Genomic DNA, 21,263 nt, shown 5'->3' with positions numbered 1-21,263 from the left:
AGCACGCTTAACGATGTTGAGTATGAAACTCTAATGAAAAGTTTGAACAAATATTTCAAACCAATAAAATCGTACTGCGCGGCTAAGTATACATTTTATCAAGCTAAACAAAGACAAGATGAATCGGTGTGCCAATGGGGTGCACGTGTCAAAAATCTTGCTTCAAAATGTGGGTTTTCGTCGGAACTAACAACAGTCATTAGAGACATATTTGTTGTCGGAATGGGTTCAGGACCAATCCAAGATCGTCTGTTAGAAGAGGATGCCTCAAAAATTGGAGTTACATATTCAAATCTAATGGAAATCGCGACAGCCAAAGAAGCTGCAATAAATGACAAGAGTGGCTGGAAAAAAGAAGAATACGCAGACTTGAAGTACCAAAAAAAAAAAAAAATAATGGACATACTGCCAAGCAGGGGTTCAACACATACAAGGAATCAAAAATCAAATGCGGGATTTGTGGCCGTTTCAATCACTTTCAAAAAGACTGCAGATACAAAGATACAAGGACTTCGAGTGCAACAATTGTGGTGAAAAAGGTTATTTGTCCACCGTATGTAAAAAGGGTAAGAAAGAAAAAAAAATATCAAAACACAAAATAAATTTTTATATGATAATAATGATGATGACGAAACAGTTAATTATGATCTTTCGAATACTTTTTTTTCCATAATTGATCAAAATTCTCAAAATGAAGCGGTGAAACCGTTTACAGTAAATTGAATTGTAGAAAACAATAATGTAAGCTTCGAAATTGATAGCGGTTCACAACATAGTGTAATTTCAAAAAGATTATATCATCAACTGTTTAGTCATATCAAATTAAAAAAAAATGACATTTCGCTATCTGATTACGTCGGCAACGACATTAAACCGATAGGAAAAATATTTGTCGATTCGGTGTACCAAAATAAAAATTTAAAATGTGCATTTATGTTATCGACAATGGTGGTCCTACTGGTCCTCCATTAATAGGTCAAAATGATATAAAAAACATAAAATGTTTTACCTTGTTTAGTATTGAAAATGACGTAAGTGTCGATAGTATTATAAAAAAATATAGCAATGTTTTTAAAAATGAAATAGGCACTTTTAACAAATACGAAATTTCATTAAATATCAAAGCTGGGGCAGTACCTAAATTTTACAAACATAGGTCTATTCCTTTAGCATTAAAGGGAAAAGTTGAAACCGAAATTGAGCGTTTAATCAAAAGCAACATTTTAGTTCCCGTCGACCACAGCGAATGGGCAACTCCAATAGTACCAATATTAAAACCAGACGGCACGGTTAGAATTTGCGGTGATTTTAAAATAACAATAAATCCGGTATTAGAAGGGACTGAATACCCTCTTCCAAAAATAGAACATTTATATGCAAATATTAGTGGTTCAAAATATTTTTCGAAAATAGATTTAAAAGACGCATACCAACAAATGGTTATTAAAGAATCTGATTGCAAATATACCACGATTAACACACATAAAGGTTTATTTAGCTATACACGTAACCCTTTTGGAATAAAGTCGTCAGAAGAGGAGTTTCAAAAAGCTATGGAAACTTCCACAGCAGGTCTTGAGGGCATAGGTATATTCCAAGACGACATTATTGTTGCAGGTTCCACTATCACAGAGCACAATGCTTGTTTAGACAAATTACTAAATGCATCGTCAAATGCAGGTTTAAGAGTAAAGTTGAATAAATGCAAATTTATGCAAAAGTCAATTGAATATTTGGGTCACAGGTTAGATGAAAATGGTTTACACACACTAACAAAACACACAGATGTTATAAACGATGCCATTGTCCCAGAAAATAAAACATTGCTAAAATCATTTTTAGGTTTAGTTACGTATTATATAAAATTTATTCCAAACGCTGCAAATATTTTAAAACCATTGTACACTCTTTTACGTAACGGCAGTGAATGGAATTGGACACCAGAATGTGACCAAGCATTCAATAAAGTCAAACAAATTTTAATTTCGAAACCCGTATTGGCACATTATGATCATAATATTCCGATTAAACTCGTTGTAGACTCATCATCTTATGCACTAGGCGCAGTTCTTTCCCATGTGTACCTAAATCGTACTGAAAAACCTATAGCATATGCATCAAGAGTTCTATCTGAGTCAGAATGTAAATTTCCACAAATTGAAAAAGAAGCTTTAGCAATTATTTACGGGGTTACGAAATTTTATGACTATTTATATGGTAGGTATTTTCTATTAGAAACCGACCATAAACCGTTAATATATATTTTCGGTGATAAGAAAGGTATCCCAATTTACGCGGCTAATAGGTTACAACGATGGGCCTATGTTTTATCATCATTCGATTTCGACATAAAATATGAGAAATCCGAAGATAATACAGCCGATTTTTTATCACGAATAAAAGGTTCAAAATCAAAAATTGAAAATCATAATGAAGAATGTATTAGTCTTAATTTTATTCACGAACAATCACCTTTCACATTAGACTGGTCTAAAATAAAAATTGAAACAAGTAGAGACACAATTCTCGACAAAGTATTAAACGCAGTAAAATACAGGAGAATGGAATAGTGATTTTTCTAAAAATTTAGAACTTAATTCATAATATAATTTACGAAAAACTCAAATTGCAGTGGAACAGGGATGTGTATTATGGGGTTACCGTGTTATTATATCAGCTAAATTTCGAAATAATATACTCAAGGAACTTCATTCATGTCATAAGGGTTCTTCCAGTATGAAAAGTTTAGCGAGATCATACTTTTGGTGGCCAGGAATGGACAAAAAAATCGAAAATATCACACAAAGTTACGACAATTGTATTAATGTCTGGCAAAATCCGCCAAAATCTGTAACATCACCTTGGAAATGGCCAGAAAAACCGTGGACTAGAGTGCATTGCGATTTTCTTGGACCATTTCAAAATAAATAATTTTTGTCATTGTTGACGCAACCACAAAATGGTTAGAAGTATTTCAAATAAATTCTATGACAGTAGAAATTGTTATTCAAAAATTTTCAGAAACGATAGCACGATTTGGAATTCCAAAAACAATTACATCAGATGGTGCAAAATGTTTCACTGGTTTTGAATTTCAAGCATATTGCAAAAATCTAGGTATACACGATGTAGAGCTCGATGACGGAACTATTTGGAAGAGACACAATGATCAATTACTCATTGATAAATCGCTGACACCAGCGAATAATTCAATTTCACTTACACCCACTAGACAAATAAACGAAAATACTGAAAATATCGAAACCGTAGGTGCAAAACAAAATCCTGATACTATAATAATAAGTAAAACACCCAGACCAATTAGATCTAGAAAACCACCTCAGCGATATTCTCCAAATGATTATAATTAATGTAATTAAACTTACTAACACACTAACATAGCGATTAAGCAATACACAAAATACTACTTATATATATATATATATTTTTTTTTTAAGGAAAAAGATGTTGCATATTCAGCATTTATATTATATGATATCACATCTATACTGTTTATACTAACAATAATCATAAGTATCATATTACGATCGGTGGGGACTGTCCATCGGTTATTAGCCAGTAGAAATATATTGTACGTCATTACGATTTATACTGTTAACAATAAATGTCTATATAATACGTTTATGTTATTATTTATATTTATAATACATAACATGTGTAAAAAGTCAAATGAAAACATAAAATTCTTAAAAAACATTCTTCCACGTGGAAGGAGATTCTCTCTTGAGGACAAACTTTTTGCATTGACAGTATATAAAAAGTGCTAAAGCAAACGGGATGATGTCTTCAGTGTTTGCTTTACCCTCTAGAAAATATATTATTGATTTACTAAGGAAAATTCCTTTAGAACCTGGCATTAATTCCCAAATAATTGAACATCTTAAACTTGTTGTAAGTGGGTTTAAAATGAATTGGACAAAACATGTGTACTATTATTTGGTGAAATTTCACTCTCTATTGGGATTCATTATTTTCAATCTGAAGATAAAATAATAGGCATTGAAGATTTTGGTAGAAATATTCATGGAACAAAATTTTCAGATAATGTGTTAACATATTTTATTGTTAGATGTGTAAAGCGCAAATTCAAACAGCTTATAGTATATTATTTGCATCAAGTGGTATTAAAAGACTTGATCTTGTTGTAGCGCCGAAAGGAGTCATAAGTGCTGTTCAGTAGGTTACTCTAAAATATATTGTTGGTACTATTTGTGCTGTGATCAGGCTCCTACCAATCCATTAATTACGCAGCTATAAATACTTTAATGCAAGAAACTGTACAAGATTAAGCTAAAATGGGTGTTGACAAGCGATCTTTTGGATCTAAAATAAATAATCAAGAAATAGTACTATTATATGATGCACCACATTTGTTGATGGGTATTTGTTACAATTTATTAACAAAAGACTTGGCGTTTACAATAATATTAATGGTACAAAAAGAAAATTCAGAAGCGGGATTTGATCCGAAGGACGCAATGTGACGTGTTTTGTGACGGACCTGGACTTGTTCACCAGAGGTTGTGCGGAAGCGATCGCGTTTGTGTTTAACAGGTCGTGCACTCTGGTGATCAGGTGGTGAAGAAACGGCCGCGGTGGGTGACGAGGGACCAGCGTCGATCGAGGGCGATCGGAGGACGCAGGATGGCCGAATATAAACATCAGGTTAACTTGGGAATATAGCGTCATGGGTCTATGCGGTCGGGTAGCTTAGTGGTAGAGCAATCACCTGATAAGCGAGAGACCCGAGTTCGATTCTCGGTCCGGCGGCTAGATTTTTGACGTTATTCCCCTGGGAGAAGTTAACAAGCATTTTATCAAATTTTATGAAATCAATCAATACCATCTAGATGTGGGTGAAAGAATGGTACCAAAACTGATAGACTCACATATATATTCTGACAAAATGAAAAAATTAAGGGTTCCATTGTGGCCCAGATGTTCAACCAGAGAGTTAGAAGTATAATGCTTTTATTTTTTGAATGGTCAAGTGAGTTACTTTATAATCAGATAGTAATTTATTTATGTATTGTAATATTTTATAAACATAATATCTAATTTAAATAATAACTGTTAATATGGCTACTATAAACTGGAAAAAGAAGCGTCAGACACTGTAAAACTCTGTCTATTTGTGGATAAATTATTCAACAGTGTTAATAACAGTTCCACAATAATTCATCCTGGGAAGGAATGCAGAGTACTGTGACGTCCATATAAATCCATTGAAAATCCTGGAAGGAAGCTCTATTGGTTTTAGAGAGTATGAACTTTGGAACCAGTAAAGTTTCAACCATAAAAAACTGGATATCCACAATAAAAAGGTTTCCAATATTTATGTAAAAAATGACGGTTTTAAATTTGTATCACTGTGCTCGTTTAATCAAGACCCAGTTGAAAATTTTTTCTGTCAGGTCTGCAGTCATGACTTACAAAATATAAGCCCAACTTGCTTCCATTTTCAAAATTAATTTAAATCATTTATTATCAATAATTTAATTTCTTCTCAATCTGTAGGTGCAAACTGTTGAAAAAATAATTGTGAAAATTTAACTACTCTCAAGCAATTATTAACTTCAAATAAGTATCTAATGTGATAAGAAAAATTATTAGTTTTAAAATATAATATGATGTTTGTATAAAAAATTGTTATGTAAATCAGAATGTTTAAAACATATTGTATTATCAAGTAAGCAAATGTAGGCAAAATTCTCAACTAGTTTTGATAAAAGAAATATTTTGTTATACTTGATTAATATTATGATATATAAATCTGTGATATAAAATATGTGTTATTAATGATACTTAAAATTATCTAATATGAAAAAATTTAATAGTTTTTAGAGTATTATATTATGATGTATGTTATACAAATTGGTTGAACATTTTTGGCCTAACCTAACCTATCCTTCCAGGCTTTTCCAGAAAAATTTGTTAACTTAAAATTATTTTTTTAGTAGTTTTGACTTTAGATAGTTAATAAGAAACAGTTTTTACAAAAAAAAAAAAAAACTAGTAGGGTAAAAAAGCCACTACTGGAACCACCGCCACCGCCACCGCCACCGCCACCGCCACCGCCACCGCCACCGCCACCACATCCCACCGCCACCACATCCCACCGCCACCACATCCCACCGCTCCTTGCCCAGCCTTAGGTGCCGCCGTCGGTACACCGCTCCCCGCCCCGCCACCACATCAAACCGCCACCACATCCCACCGCCACCACATCCCACCGCTCCCTGCCCCGCCATAGGTGCCGCCGTCATCCGACGAAGATTTATAAATACGTATATATTTTTTATTTTTTATTTATTTTTTTTTTTTTGAGAAAGAAAAGGTACAATATTTGTTTAAGGCAAAAGGTTACAAAAATATATAATATAATATATTTTTCTAATGTAAAATTGATAGATTAATAAATCATGTTATATATATATGTATAGTTTTTTTATTATAATGAATTTTTTATTTAACAATTAATATATAATAGGTGTTAGGTATTAGATTCAATACAAGCTTTTAGTAGTAATTTTTCATCATTTGCGTATTCTTCACCCCAGACAAATCTTTCCAGTGCTTCAAGACAAATATCATCAGCCTCTTCACAGCCCCAAAAGTCGATATCATTTTGTTTATCTATGATAATAGTACATATTTTGTATACTCAATGCATAAAACAATAATAAAATGAACATAATACCGTTTGTTTGTTGTTGGCCAACAGAATCGTCAGATTTATGCCTAGCGTCGTTTCTAACCTAAAACAGCATAATATAAAGTTGGTAAGTACTACAATAATATTTTGTCATACTAACTTCGGCAACAGAAATATTGTCTTCCTGGCTTAATAAATGTTCATAAAACACACGTCTCGGTGTATTTGATAGCTAAAAAATATACATAGATTTATATAGATATATAATATCGTATGTATAAATAAACTTGCCATTTCATCAAACTCTCCATTCGCTAAAAAGTCAATGAAGCCCGCTGAAACGTTAGGTGTGTTTATATCGGATGCTTGACTGTTGTACGACATTTTAAAAAAAATCTTGGAAACGTTGAAATTTTTTAATGTGTATAAAAAATTATTAGGCACATGAAAAGTATTCACGATGAACGCAAATGATGCATATACTCAGTACCGTGGATTCGATTAACATGACTGTAGTGACCATGTTTGTCTACATTATTTTATTACACGGGGTGTGTGTGTGGGTGGGTGTGTGTGTGTGTGTGTGTGTGTGTGTGTGTGTGTGGGTGACACAAAGTCCATGCCGGCATTGTGTGCAGGCATTTGTGACTTTGTGTGGGTGACAGTATGCCACCGAGATGTTTTCACACACTCAAAATTGCAATTCGACACGTTCACCATGTAGACAAAGAAGCTGCTATCATTTTTTTTTTTTTAATATCCAACACTTAAAATCCCTCCCATTTCAATATGAATTAAAAATAATGAAACATTATCTTATTAAATCAGTATAAGTCGTAATTTGTACTAAAAAGGTTTTGTGTTATTAAAAGATGTTTAATTTCAAAGTGATATTTTTAAATTTTTTCATAAATACACTAAGATTCGATCGTCGCAATCGTCCTCAAAATGAATTCAATATTCCTTTCTTATTTCAGCCGTAAGTTTAATATTATCATTGTTATTATTATAACTATTATTTCATTAACCATATTTGATGTTTAGTATTGAACCAATCATACCGCCACCACCAATCGATTTAGACCATGTTTTCTGGATGATAGAGCAGATTATAGCCGACGCTAATGCCCAAACAGAAAATACACAACAACAACATTTTTTTATTTCGTGAGTTTTATATTATTATAATATTTTTTTTTTTTTCTAACATCTAAATTATTTATAGTAGTGACGACGAAGAAATGTCAGAAGTGTTTTCTCCAAACATATCATCGGATGAAGATTTGTAATAATAAATGATATTTTAATGAATTTTTTTATTTTTTCAAATATTATATAATACAAGTTAAAAAAAAAAAAAAACTTAATCTACGGCTTGATTTATATTTCTCTTTTGATATGATTGCCTTTGGTCTGTAGACATCAGGATAAAACTACTCCGGTAAGGCTGATGCTCTTAACCATCCCCTTGCCAGCTGTTCAGTTGCATTAAGTGTCAGTTGGGCTACAAAACACGGCTTTCTTGTTGGTATAGCGTCACTGATTGTCGCCGGATCGATGTGCAGCAAATAGTCTGTCAATACATCTAATTTGGTATTCTTGGGTATTGGCATTAAAGTTCCGAGAGCTCCACAAATTTCACATGCCTGTAGTAATACTTTACCCCGTATTTCATTTATTTTTGTATTAATTACTTCTTGTATGTTGTCCTTTATGTGCAATAAACGAGATACATTTTCTTCACTCAGCTGAATACACTGGTCATCGAGTATGCATTTAATTGAAAAATAGTTGGATACACGGCATTTGACTACCGACACGACCTTGTTTTCGTCTGAACGAAGATACTTTGACTCCATGAACGTTTTCTTCTCGAGAACAGGTATAAGCGATTCAAAAAATTCGGTACTCATTTTCACGCGTTGAGAATTTACGTTAATATGAACAACACAATTCATTAAAGAGGCTGGATCGATCCCTATATTTAAAAACACGTTGTCATCCAAGAAAAAGGTTGAACAGTCAATAAGTTGATTAGACATTATGAAACACTGGAGGTTATAAGCACCAATTCTGAGAGACAAGGCTACACTGAGATTTATAATAAGTACCTATTACGTTTCATGAAAAATTAAAACACTATTAAGCATTTTTTTTTTTTTTTTTTTTTTCTGGTAATACGAGAATGCTGACATATTTTTTTTTTTCTCTCTCTTCGTTATATACGGGTATTGTACAGTATCACTGATTTAGTACTGTTTTCACAGTGATATCGCTCTGGTGTGTTTATTGAAATAATAATTCAAAATGTTTAAATGTGATCAATGTGTTTCTGTTTTCTCGCGGAAAGATGCTTTGTTCAGGCATATAAAGTACCATAGTAGTACTAAACAATTTACGTGTACTATTTGTCTAAATAATTTTACTAGAAACGATTCTCTCCAACGACACATGAAAAGTATTCACGGTGAGTAAATTTTATACAATATTAGGATTCTATCGGTGAAAATATTATTTTTATCACTATGCTTATATTATTTTCAACCGCTCGCGAGCGTGTGTGTGTGTGCGCGCGCTCGCGCGCTATATTCCAACCATATAACACTGATTTTTATTTTTCACTTAATAAATTAATACTCGTATAATAAAATATGCTATCCGAGCGTTAAAAGGGGTTTAGTATATACAACCCTACGTACATGATAGTAGTATTTAATTCGCGTTTGAAATAACAGTATTGTTCCATTTTAGGTATTTTAAACAGTAATGCACAGACTATTACAACTACAGCTACAAGTAATGCACAGCCAATTACAACTTCAGCTACAACTACAAGTATGATTTATATACATATTTATAGTTAAATAATTTACATAATTTATATTTTACAGATGATACAACCTTTGAAGATGATGACGATTTTTGTATTGCAGTGTTAGATGAGACCGAAAAAAATGGATTGAGTGAAAGTATGTATATTATATCAAATGTTTTGATCTTATACTAAATTAAAATTTTTAACATAGATGATAACAACGGGTTTGATGACGGCAACGATGATGTATGTCTTGAAGCGTTGGACAGGGCCGAAAAAAGTGGCTTATTTGAAAGTACGATACATATTATAATTTTATGACAATATTTATTTGTTTGTTTTTTCAGATCGGTCTAGAATGATTGAAATATCTGATAATATTTACGTCGAGGATATACCACCTGGCTCCTCGAACCAATGTATGTATGTATAATATTATCTTTAGTTATATGACCCGTTTATTCAATTAATTATTTTAGGTACACCCAGGCGAAATCATAAGCGTCCAGTGCCTGAACAATCCAGATACGATGGTATTTATAGTTATAACTTTTTAGTTTTAATATTATACTTATATATTTTTTTTTTTTTTTTTATGTAGTTAATAATTCCGAAACATCGACCTACAATATAAGAACAAAACGTCGTAGATTATTAGAAGTTTTACAAGGCGGTTTTAATTTAATCAATTCTTCTTTAAACGATATATGCAGAGAATATTATACAAAAAATTTCGACACCCAATTATTAAATTATAAAACATTTTTAAATAACACTAAACCACATTTAATCCAGTTAATTAACAGTTTTGACGGCGAAATAAAATACAACCTGAAATTGGAAGCGACATACCACAATCCTAAAATTCCCGAATCTGATGAAAACAGGGCTTTCAAAACTGCGGCAAAAGAATTTTTTCTGGCTAATGATATTCACAAACAAATAGAACAAGATTATAATAAATTACTGGAGGAACAGGAAGTGTATAAGTCAAAAGGCAGTGGACTTACACTTAAATCTATTGATGGGCTGCTAGTAGGTGTCTATAAATATATTCCGTTAAGAGGGTCGTCATACATACAACTTCCGAATGACATAAAATTAAAAAAGTGTGTGATTAATTGTCAAAACAGCGATGACATGTGTTTCAAATATTCAATTCTATCTAGACATGTCAATCAACACATTGCTCATAGAGTAGGAAAACATTACGACGATCTCGAAAACCTCTACGATTTTTCTCATTTAATTTATCCGGTAAACTATAAAGACATAAAGAAACAATTTGAAAAATTCAATCCGACAGTTTCAGTTAATGTTTACGGATTAAAAAACGGATCCCGAACAATACAGAACAAACATGCATCAAATAAACCTGATATGACTATCGTATATCCCCTTAAAACATCTACGGAAAAAGATAACCACTACGATTTGCTATTAATATCTAATAACACGAAACATCACTTCTGTTTGATAACCAATTTTTCGAGACTTATTAATAATCAAATGACGTCAAACAAACATTATTCGGAGTATTGCAAAAGATGTTTATCTAAATTTAACAACACACCAGCAAAAACCGCTATTGAGGGCCTGCGTTACCACAAGCAATTCTGCGGGGATCATGAATCAATTTCGCCGATTATGCCAACACCTAACACAAAAGTCAAGTTTGATAAAGTGGAACATACTCAGTTCCACCCGTTCATAATATTCGCTGATTTTGAAAGTATACTAGAAAAAAATAATGCTAATGCAGGTCCTAACACTAAGCTTATTCAAAACCATAATTGTATGAGTTATTGTATACATGTAGTATCAAATAACGTTCCTGAAGCGCTGTTGAAAAAATTTAAAATACCTAGGAAACCTATTGTTTATAGAGGAAATGAAAATACGAGTTACGATTCGATAGCTCTGCGATTCGTGAAAGATGTAACCGAAATTGCAAATCGAATTGATATGCTTTTATGTACAAATATAAGTATTAAGATGACAGCGGAAGACATTTTAAAACACTCTAAAGCAACAAAATGTCAGGTGTGCGATAAATCGTTTGTTTTAAACGATGTCACTAAAGTTGAAGATCATTGTCACTTAACTGGGAAGTTTAGGTGTACATTGTGCAGTTCGTGCAACCTTAAACTGAAGCGTCCGGACTTTGTGGCATGCGTGTTTCATAATTTATCAAATTACGATGCACATTTTATCGTTCGACAACTTTGGTTTGACAATAAAAAAATTTCAGTCATCCCCAACAGCGAGGAGAAGTATATTTCATTCACAAAACATATTAATAACCGGTTTAGTATTAGATTTATAGATTCGTTGAGGTTTATGAGCTCGAGTTTGTCCAGCTTGGCAAATGATTTAGTTGCGGCAGGTCAAGACAAATTTAATGAAACGTCGAAAGTATTCACAAAAGATGAATTACCATTAACAACGCGAAAAGGTTGTTTTCCTTATGAATATTTGAGCGATTGGGGCAAACTAAACGAAACATCTCTTCCGGCCAAACATACATTTTATTCCTCGCTTCAGGATGAGCACATTCCAGACGAAGATTATGAACATGCACTTAAAGTATGGGATAAATTTAAGTGTAAAAATCTGGGTGAATACAGTGACTTGTATTTAAAAATTGACACCCTCATACTGGCAGATGTGTTTCAAAATTTTAGAAATTTATGTTTTAAAATTTACGGCCTCGACCCGGCTTATTATTACACTGCCCCTGGGTTTTCTTTTGCATGTATGTTAAAACATACTAAAGTCGAGATTGAGTTAATATCTGATTATACGATGTTGCTCGCGGTGGAGAAAGGAATCAGGGGTGGAATGACGCAGGCTAGCAAACGATATTCAAAGGCTAATCATCCTGACGCAACCAGTTACGATTCCAATAAAGAACATAATTACATTATATACATTGATGCATGCAATTTGTACGGGTGGTCTATGAAGAAAAAATTACCTTTAAATAATTTTAAATGGTATGAAGGCGACGTTAATTCGGCGTTATCATTGTTAGAACAACTGGATGAAAATTCAAATATGGGTTTGATCTACGATGTTGATGTGTCATATCCCGATACTTTGCACGATGAGCACAATGATTTACCTTATTTACCGGAAAGAACAAAACCTGATGGCAGCAATGTTACAAAATTATTTGCGACGTTCCACGTCAAGAAACATTATGTTGTTCATTATATGGCACTCAAACAGTCAATTTCGGCGGGACTAGTAGTGGATAAGGTACACAGAGTCGTACAATTTAATCAAACTGCTTGGCTTGCACCGTATATAGATAAGAACACAGAAATGAGAAAAAATGCAAAAAATAAATTCGAGGAAAATTTTTTTAAGCATATGAATAATGCCGTAAGTTAAGATAGAACTAATTATTATTATTATTATTAATATGTAATGATTTATTTATTTATTTTTACAGATATTTGGAAAAACGATGGAATCTAAACGCAATCGCAAAAAAATTGAACTCGTCACTGACGCCTTGAGGATGCAAAAACTTGTTAACAAACCTACGTTTAAGGACGTCACAATATATAGTGAAAATTTGTGTGCAGTACACCTGAAGAACATGGAAATAACATTTGACAAACCTATTGCATGCGGGATGGCTATATTAGATATTTCAAAAACTCTAATGTACGACTTCCATTATAATGTCATGAAAAAACATTACAAGAATAATATTTCTTTAATGTACATGGACACAGGTATTTTTATTCTTTGTATATAAATACTAAATATTCAATTACATTATTAATTTTTTCAGACTCATTCGTATATGATGTTGTAACAAACGATTATTACAATGACCTCGCATCCAATCCCGATATATTACATCGCATGGACACGTCGAATTTACCAAAACATCACCCATGCTATCGAGAAGAAAGAAAAAAGGTTCCCGGGATGTTCACCGATGAAGTTGAAGGGGAATTCATTGATGAGTTTGTAGCTCTTAGAGCTAAATCGTATGCCTTTTCAGTGTCTGGTTTAGAGACAATCAAAGCCAAGGGTGTCAAAAAACATGTAATTAAAAATAACTTGACGTTAGAAGACCATAAGAAATGCCTGTTTAATGAAATCGGTCAAGATCCATTCAGAGAAATGTATTCTATACGATCATATAAACATAGAATCCATACTATCTTATCTAAAAAGCTAGCACTGAATTCTTATGACGACAAACGGTATGTGCTCGAAGATGGAATTAACACATTAGCTCATGGTCATTACAGAATCGAGTGACTTGAGCTATATAATATATATCATTAAATAATAATTTAATTATATGTTTTACTCAATATGATGGAGAGCCTACAACAAATAAAAACACGGAGTCTTCATTATATATTTTTTTTCTTTATTTATAAACTTGCAATTTTAATCAATTGAAAATATGTATATATATATATATATATATATAGTGTAATTTTACAATGTAGAAAAAAAAAATTATAATCTTAAAAATTATTAACATACCATTTTTTTAATGCAAATACTTTATACAATGTACATTGTTTTGGATTGAAATCCTTATGAAAAATACAGCATGGTAGTGTTTCTCCGTTCAATTGACAAATCCGTGGACATTCCAAATTTTCAAAGTTGAATACTGTGGCATGTGGCATAAACTCGTTGATAATCTGTTGTTTTTGAGAGCCCTTAACGTAAATTCTATCGAATTTTAACGATTGAAATATTTTCTGTATTTCTCCATACTCTACATCACCATATTCCAACGTTAAACCGTGATATAAACGCTTCAGCCAACTGTTTACGCTTCGACTTTTTGCATCTTGTTTTAAAGATGTATGTTTAAATATCCAGTGTTGGTTGGACCATGTTTCAGTATCTACTATAGACATTTCTTTGATAAAGTACTTGTTGTTGACTCCGAGAATGCACTGAACGTCCAAGATAGCCGACGACATGGTGTGACATAAAATGGAATTTTTTAAATAATAATAATTCGTTGTACCGAACGGATTGACTTCTGAACAACCACTGAAACTATTTTTTAACATCGTCCTTATGTATCCATGAATTATGGGAATTGGCAAATCCCACCCACTTGACATATATCTGGTCCCCCTTCTTTCGTACAATTTTTTCAATTAAATAATCATTTGGATAATTGGTTTTAGATAATTCTTCGGTGTAAAAACAGCCGGCTATTGGGCCATCATTATAATCGTGTAACTGATAAGTTGGTGGTATTGTTTTATTTATTTTTACTATTGTAAATATTTCTGTTGACCAATTGGGTAAATACCCTTTTGTGAAAACTCCTTTGTGAATGCTTATTCGAACTTTATCGCCGACATGAAATTTTACTTTTCTATTAGTGATTGTACGTTGTTTCAAAGTAACTAGTGAAGGATTTTCGTCTGCCTGCAATGGTGTCATCCCAATCGTTCTGTGTTTCGCATTGTTGTAATTATTGATTAGGTCAGGTAAAATTGATATCCATTCTTGTGAACCCAGAGCAGTAAATTCTCTATACATGTTTGTTTTTAAAGTTCGATTAAACCTTTCCACAAAACAGGCTTTTGTCGTGGAATATGTGCTATACTTTTTTATATTATGCTTAGTCATTAACATGTCAAACTTTGAATTATAAAATTCTTTGCCATTATCTACCTGCAACAGTTTGGGCGACCTATCTACAAGTATTGTAGACATGGCTTTGGTCACTTCACACCCTGTTTTTGTTTTCAATGGTACGGCCCAGGCGAATTTCGTAAAACAATCAATCACACAGAGAATATAATTATATCCTTTGTTTTTCTTTGAAAGTGGAATCATCTCGACCAAGTCAGCCTGCCACAAATCGTTTTTTCCATACACATTTACTCTTCGCCTCGTATAATTTTTCCTAGCCGGTCTGTGAAGTTCGATAGCTATGTTGCGTTTATACATTTGGTATTTTCCTTGTTATACCAGATTCGTACAGTTCTTCAAAAATAGATAATATTTCGTTTGAAACCCCAGTGTTTCCAGCAGATTGAGAGGCTAAAAGAAGTCGCAACCTATCAACCAGCTCATTTGGGTCATTCCAATATACTAAATCATGTGTTTGTAATTTCACTCCCATTCCCGATGGAAATAGCTTGCGAATAATTTGTGTATATTTTGTACCACCTTTCTTAATTTTTGCACCGTCCTGTGTCAAATGTGCTGAAGTTTGTATTAGTATTTCTTTATATGTATTTAAATCATTATCAGTATATTGCATTGGATATCTGAAACATAATAACTCAACAAGTCCAGGCGTTAGCTGATAAGACGTATCTTTGATAATTATTGCGTTGTTTTTGAATTTTACTTCTTCTTGACCTAACTTGCTTTTTCCATTAGAATATTTTTTTGGACCATATATTTTATCTTTTTCCTCTTCTTCTAATGTACGAAAAATTTCAGACTGGCTATCGGATGCTATATATGGGGTACCTTCAGCTATAATTTCATTATTACCGGCTTCGGAATTTTGTAATTTGTTCAACGGTTCGATTATTGGTTTAAATGTTTGCGTTACATAAGATTGAATATCAGCTTCACCTCTTTTCAATGCTTCAAATTTACGTTTAATGTTTTTCTTGGCAATAACTAATTCGTTCAACACTGCACTTCTGTCTTCCATGGTTGAGAATGAACTACATTGTTTTATACAACGACAAATGTGTCGAAACCGTGTCGATACCGTCCGTTGTCACGTTCACAGTCTTTACTTATCACGACGAAATTAAATCTCCCCCTACTCCAACACAAAGTACAAAACTCTTTAAATTCAGAATAGTTCATATCACCCGAACAGTGTTCCATATAAACGTGTTTTAAATTAGTCTCGTCTTGCTTGAATAATATAATCATGTTGCTATTATCTCGAATAAGTTGTTTGGGTATGCGAGCGAATGATTGTGCTAGATAGAACACGTCGATATTGTTGTGTCTACAACGCGTGTAGTAAGAACGTACGATATTTTGATTTTCACATAAAATATCGTCAAATATAAAAACAGAATCTGGTAATGCTTTTTCTGGTGGGATAACCTCGTCGTTTTCGTGAAAAGTGAATAACTGAACGCCCTCTACATCTTTTAAAATTTCACAAAGCATTTTATATTTAGGTTGATCGAGTGTTTTCGAATATATATAAACGTTGTGAAAACGTATACCATTGATGTTAGTCAATAAAGCATAAATCAAATTTGTCTTGCCGCATCCGGAAGGCCCGACAACTAAAGCACGACAAGTATTCGGTAAAAGCTTCCCATGCCTCGATTGGAGACTCGTAGGCGGGTCGACATTTTCCACTGTGAGTTTTATTTCTTGATCTACAAACTTCATTATAAATACTTGGGTAATCTCTGTAATCTAATCATTACACGATGTCACCCGTTCGAAGAAACAACAAGAATAAAGGCGGAGGTATCGTGAACACTCTTATAAACAAATTACCATTTGAACTTCATTTACCGGGTAATTATAAACCATACAACACACATAACATTCAATATAATCGACTCATAATTTTAGGTTATCAGTACTGCGGCCCAGGTACAAAATTGAAAAAACGATTAGATCGCGGCGATAAAGGTATCAACCCCCTAGACTCGTTGTGTAAAGAACACGATATCGCTTATGATCACAGCAACTCTTTGACTGATCGTCAAAAAGCAGATTATATATTAGAAAACCAGGCTTGGAATAGATTCAAGTCAAAAGACTCTAATTTAAAAGAAAAGGCAGCAGCGTGGTTGGTCACTACTGGCATGAAGGCAAAACGAAAAATGGGTGCTGGATGTGGATTCAACGCAGCAGTCAAGGCAGCTAAAAATGTATTAAAAAAAAATATGAAAGAAAAAAACATGATGAAATTAACAAAAAAATGTTTTGTGGCAGCTAAAAAAATATTTCTTAAAAACAGCAAGAAAGCTCGGGTACCTCGTGTTATACCTTTACCGAAAACTGGAGGAATGTTACCACTGATACCAATTTTTGCCGGTTTATCCGCACTCGGAGCGCTGACGGGGGGTATTGCTAACGTCGTAAAGACCGTTAGCGAATTCAATAGAAATGAACCTACACATTTGGGCAGAGGTTTATACCTCGCCCCTAATAAAGGTGGCTCGTATAAGATCGAGAAAGGTAAAGGACTATATCTCTCTTCACAAGGAGGTAGTTCGTATAAAAGAAAGGGAGTCCATAAATCTGTGAAGAAAACCGTAAAAAGGAAAAAAAACTAATTACTACGTTACCCAAAAGAGCTTTGTACGATTATGAAATTATAAAACACGCGCACATAATGAAAATACCTCATTTCATCGGAGTGTTTTCCAGAGATAGGTTACCTAAACGTCCTAAGCATAAAGAATCGGCTGTTATCAATTTGGACGTTGAAAAAAGTACCGGAACTCATTGGGTAGCGTATAAGAAAATCGGAAAACAAGTAGAATATTACGACAGTTTTGGAAATCTACCACCACCACTGGAACTACAATCGTACCTCAGCGGATGTAAAATACAATATAATTACACTAGGCATCAACGTTATAACACATATAATTGTGGTCATTTGTGTTTGAAATTTTTATCATGTACACGATAACATTAAACGGTAATTCCAGCGAAATGTCTTGTGATATTTTCCCGCCGTTAGAAGTACAAAATACCTCTCAGCTGTGCCTTTTAAGCCTGCAAACACATAATTCTATACCAAACGTAGAACCGGATTGCAATACAATAGGTTTTCACGATTCACTCGGAAAATGTGTGACTGTGACTATACCTACGGGATCGTACGAAATAATTAACTTGGAGTCGATGATTCAAAAACTATTACCGAATCATGTTACTTTGTTTCAACTCAAAGCCGATGGTAGCACATTGAAATGCTCGATGACTTGTAGTCATGATGTTGATTTCACTATTGAACATAATATATCGAAAATATTAGGGTTTGAGAATAAAGTTTATTCCGCCAAGACACTACACGAATCTGAACGGATAGTCAACATAATGAAAGTTAACTGTATAAAAATAGATTGCAATCTAATTTCTGGTTCATTCAGTAATGGTATACCGAGCCAGACTATACACGAGTTTTTCCCTTCTTCGCCGCCTGGACATAAAATCATAGAAGTCCCAAAACATCTAGTTTTCTACCGGCTTAATTCTTCGTCTATAAGTAAAGTGAATATAGTACTAAGAGATCAAGATAATAATTTGATCAATTTAAGAGGGGAGCCAATCACAGTTCGTATACAAATTAAACATTAAAATGGCTATTAAGTTCAACAGCTATATAAAAAGAAATGCTATCAAGAGTCGCTACAGTTCTACTAACAAGATTAATACGTCGAGACGTACGCCGATTGTAAAGAAACTAACAAAGAACAATCTATCATTTCTACGGTCTTTAAAAGTTCTATAATCATGGATGACATGTATTTGGACGTGGCCGGCGGATATGAAGATGAATGCAAAATAACTCAAATGCAGTACCACTCTTTCCTCCCCTATTCTTCAACAGCTTTATCCAATAACGACGAAATTAGAATATCCATTCAAAATATGGACGCTTACACTCTCCCCTGCGAGAGCTATCTCTATATTGAAGGTAAATTAAATATACCAGCAGATATTGCATCATATTCGAACGAAATTAATGCGAACGAAATTAATTTTACAAATAATGGTTTGGCGTTTTTGTTTTCTGAAATCCGGTATGAAATTAACGGTGTTGAAATACAAAAATTAAAATCTCCTGGAATATCATCGAGTCTTAAAGGGTTTTGCTCACACACACCGAATGAATTGAACAATCTAAAAAATGCTGCTTGGGACGTAGAAATGAATGTCAGTGAAAATAAAAATTTCACGTTAAATAACAAATTTGCTGGTTGTATCCCGCTCAAACACTTGTTAGGATTTTGTGAAGATTATAAAAAAATACTACTCAACTGCAACCAACAAATCATTTTAAACAGATCGTCTACGGACTCTGATGCGTTGTACGTTTCCGAGACCACTGCGAATGACAATAAAGAAAAACTCAAAAAAGTAGTGATTGAGCTGAGTAAAATTATTTGGAAGATGCCGGTTATCAGGGTGAGTGACAAAGAAAAAATAAAACTATTAAAAGTATTAGACTCTCGTAAACAACTCTCGTGTGCGTTCAGAAATTGGGACTTGTGCGAATATCCGGTTCTCCCTCAGAACACTTCTCATTCGTGGACGGTTAAATCGAGCAGTTTGCTCGAGAAACCCAGATTTGCATTAATTGGCTTTCAAACAGATCGAAAAAATAATTTATTTAATCCGTCTGGACGATTCGATCACTGTTACCTGAAAAACCTTAAAATACATCTAAATTCTGAAGTGTATCCATACGAAGATTTCCGTTCAGATTTCACAAACAACGTTACGGCCATTTTATATAAAGCATATACAGATTTCCAAAAATCATACTACGATAGAGAATATAGTGAGCCTCTACTGTCAAAAACCATTTTTGAACAATACGTACCAATCATAGTCGTAGATTTATCACGACAAAACGACAACGTAAAATCGTCGACTGTTGATTTACGCATCGAGTTCGAAACAGGCAAAGCCATTCCAGCGAAGACTGCAGCTTATTGTCTCATTTTACACGATCAAATTATAACTTATAACCCTTTTAATGGTGATGTAAGGAAATTGTAAATAGTTTGTAAATAAAAATACTTTTTTTTAAACATCAAGTTGTTTTTTATTATCATCGACCAAAGCCACAATAAAAATGTGAGTTTAAAATATTACATTTTTTTTTTTTTTTTTTATTTATGTACCAAAGTCACAATAAAATATTACATAATTAATTATTTTCCAAAACTCAATCTACGGCTTGCTATTTCCCTTTCACGTGCTACGAATGCTCTTGTCTTAGGTCTGCTGACTTCAGGCTAAAAAAAAAAAATGTTTTTGTTTAGTATAAAATAATATGCAAAAATATGTTTGTATTACCTCAATTTTTGCCGAATAAGATAACCAGCCTCTTGCTAATTGTTTGAGTGCTTTGATTTTCAAATCTGCTATTAAGCAAGTACCTGCGACTGGAATACATTCTTTCAGTTTCCTAACTTCGATGCGGTTCAAATAATCTTCAACATCGGTTATGGCTGTATCTTTAGATAACGGCATTTCCTTTCCGAGAAACATTGAAATCTTACATGCCTGATCCAATGCAGTGGGCCGTGTGTACATTGTTTTCATCTGGATAACTTCTTCAATGGCACCACTTAACTGTAAGATCCTTGCAACATTCCCTTTTGTCAACTGCACATTCTGGTCTTGAAGCAAACATTTGATTGACAGTATGTTGTTGCCGTTGCATTCTTCGATTGACATCAATTTAAACTCCTCTAACAGTAAATGTGATGGTAGTGAAAAATTGATGTCTTTAAGTAATACATTAAGCGATTCATATAAGTCCACACTCATTTTTACACATTGCATGTTACTTGTAATACATACAACACAATTTAACAAAAAATCCGGATCTAGACCTATATTTATAAAAATATTATCGTCCACGAAAAAAGTCGAACAGTCGATAAGTTGACTAGCCATTATGATGGATCAAACGCACAAATTGTCACTTCTTGAAGAGCGGGTTACGACTGACTTGTCCTATGCTCGTGTCACACGTTTTATGCAGTGCTGCCGTGTGGAGCGGGGATTAATCCCTAC

At 33.3% G+C, this 21,263-nt stretch overlaps 3 protein-coding genes, 1 non-coding gene and 2 pseudogenes across 4 annotated transcripts; 4 read left to right on the top strand and 2 right to left on the bottom strand.

Annotated features, from left to right (window-relative positions):
• Window positions 1–21,263, top strand: part of LOC149061897 (uncharacterized) — a 105,047-nt pseudogene that overhangs the window by 18,739 nt on the left and 65,045 nt on the right.
• Window positions 4,721–4,793, top strand: TRNAI-GAU (transfer RNA isoleucine (anticodon GAU)). The gene has a single exon. It is a non-coding gene; the product is annotated as a tRNA-Ile (tRNA).
• On the bottom strand, window positions 6,515–7,060 carry LOC149061907 (uncharacterized). The gene is made up of 4 exons (XM_089216806.1): window positions 6,968–7,060; window positions 6,837–6,908; window positions 6,722–6,779; window positions 6,515–6,657 (listed from the first exon to the last, which is right to left on the bottom strand). The coding sequence occupies exons 1-4, from the start codon at window positions 7,058–7,060 to the stop codon at window positions 6,515–6,517; spliced, it is 366 nt and encodes a 121-aa protein (XP_089072932.1).
• Window positions 9,415–13,802, top strand: LOC149061906 (uncharacterized; annotated as a pseudogene).
• Window positions 15,431–17,776, top strand: LOC149061905 (uncharacterized). The gene is made up of 2 exons (XM_089216779.1): window positions 15,431–17,009; window positions 17,067–17,776. Exons 1-2 carry the CDS (start codon window positions 16,919–16,921, stop codon window positions 17,774–17,776), a joined length of 801 nt encoding a protein of 266 aa, XP_089072905.1. The 5' UTR covers window positions 15,431–16,918.
• LOC149061904 (uncharacterized) lies at window positions 20,347–21,172 on the bottom strand. The gene is made up of 2 exons (XM_089216783.1): window positions 20,538–21,172; window positions 20,347–20,476 (listed from the first exon to the last, which is right to left on the bottom strand). Exons 1-2 carry the CDS (start codon window positions 21,141–21,143, stop codon window positions 20,393–20,395), a joined length of 690 nt encoding a protein of 229 aa, XP_089072909.1. The 5' UTR covers window positions 21,144–21,172; the 3' UTR covers window positions 20,347–20,392.

This window comes from Diuraphis noxia, unplaced genomic scaffold (genome assembly GCF_037042655.1).
Source record: "Diuraphis noxia isolate RWA-SAM2 unplaced genomic scaffold, SU_Dnox_SAM2 contig0001, whole genome shotgun sequence".
In the NCBI taxonomy this organism is placed as follows: domain Eukaryota; kingdom Metazoa; phylum Arthropoda; class Insecta; order Hemiptera; family Aphididae; genus Diuraphis; species Diuraphis noxia.
The sequence above is the reverse complement of the archived record's forward strand: the minus strand, read 5'-3'. Positions and strand labels throughout refer to the sequence as shown.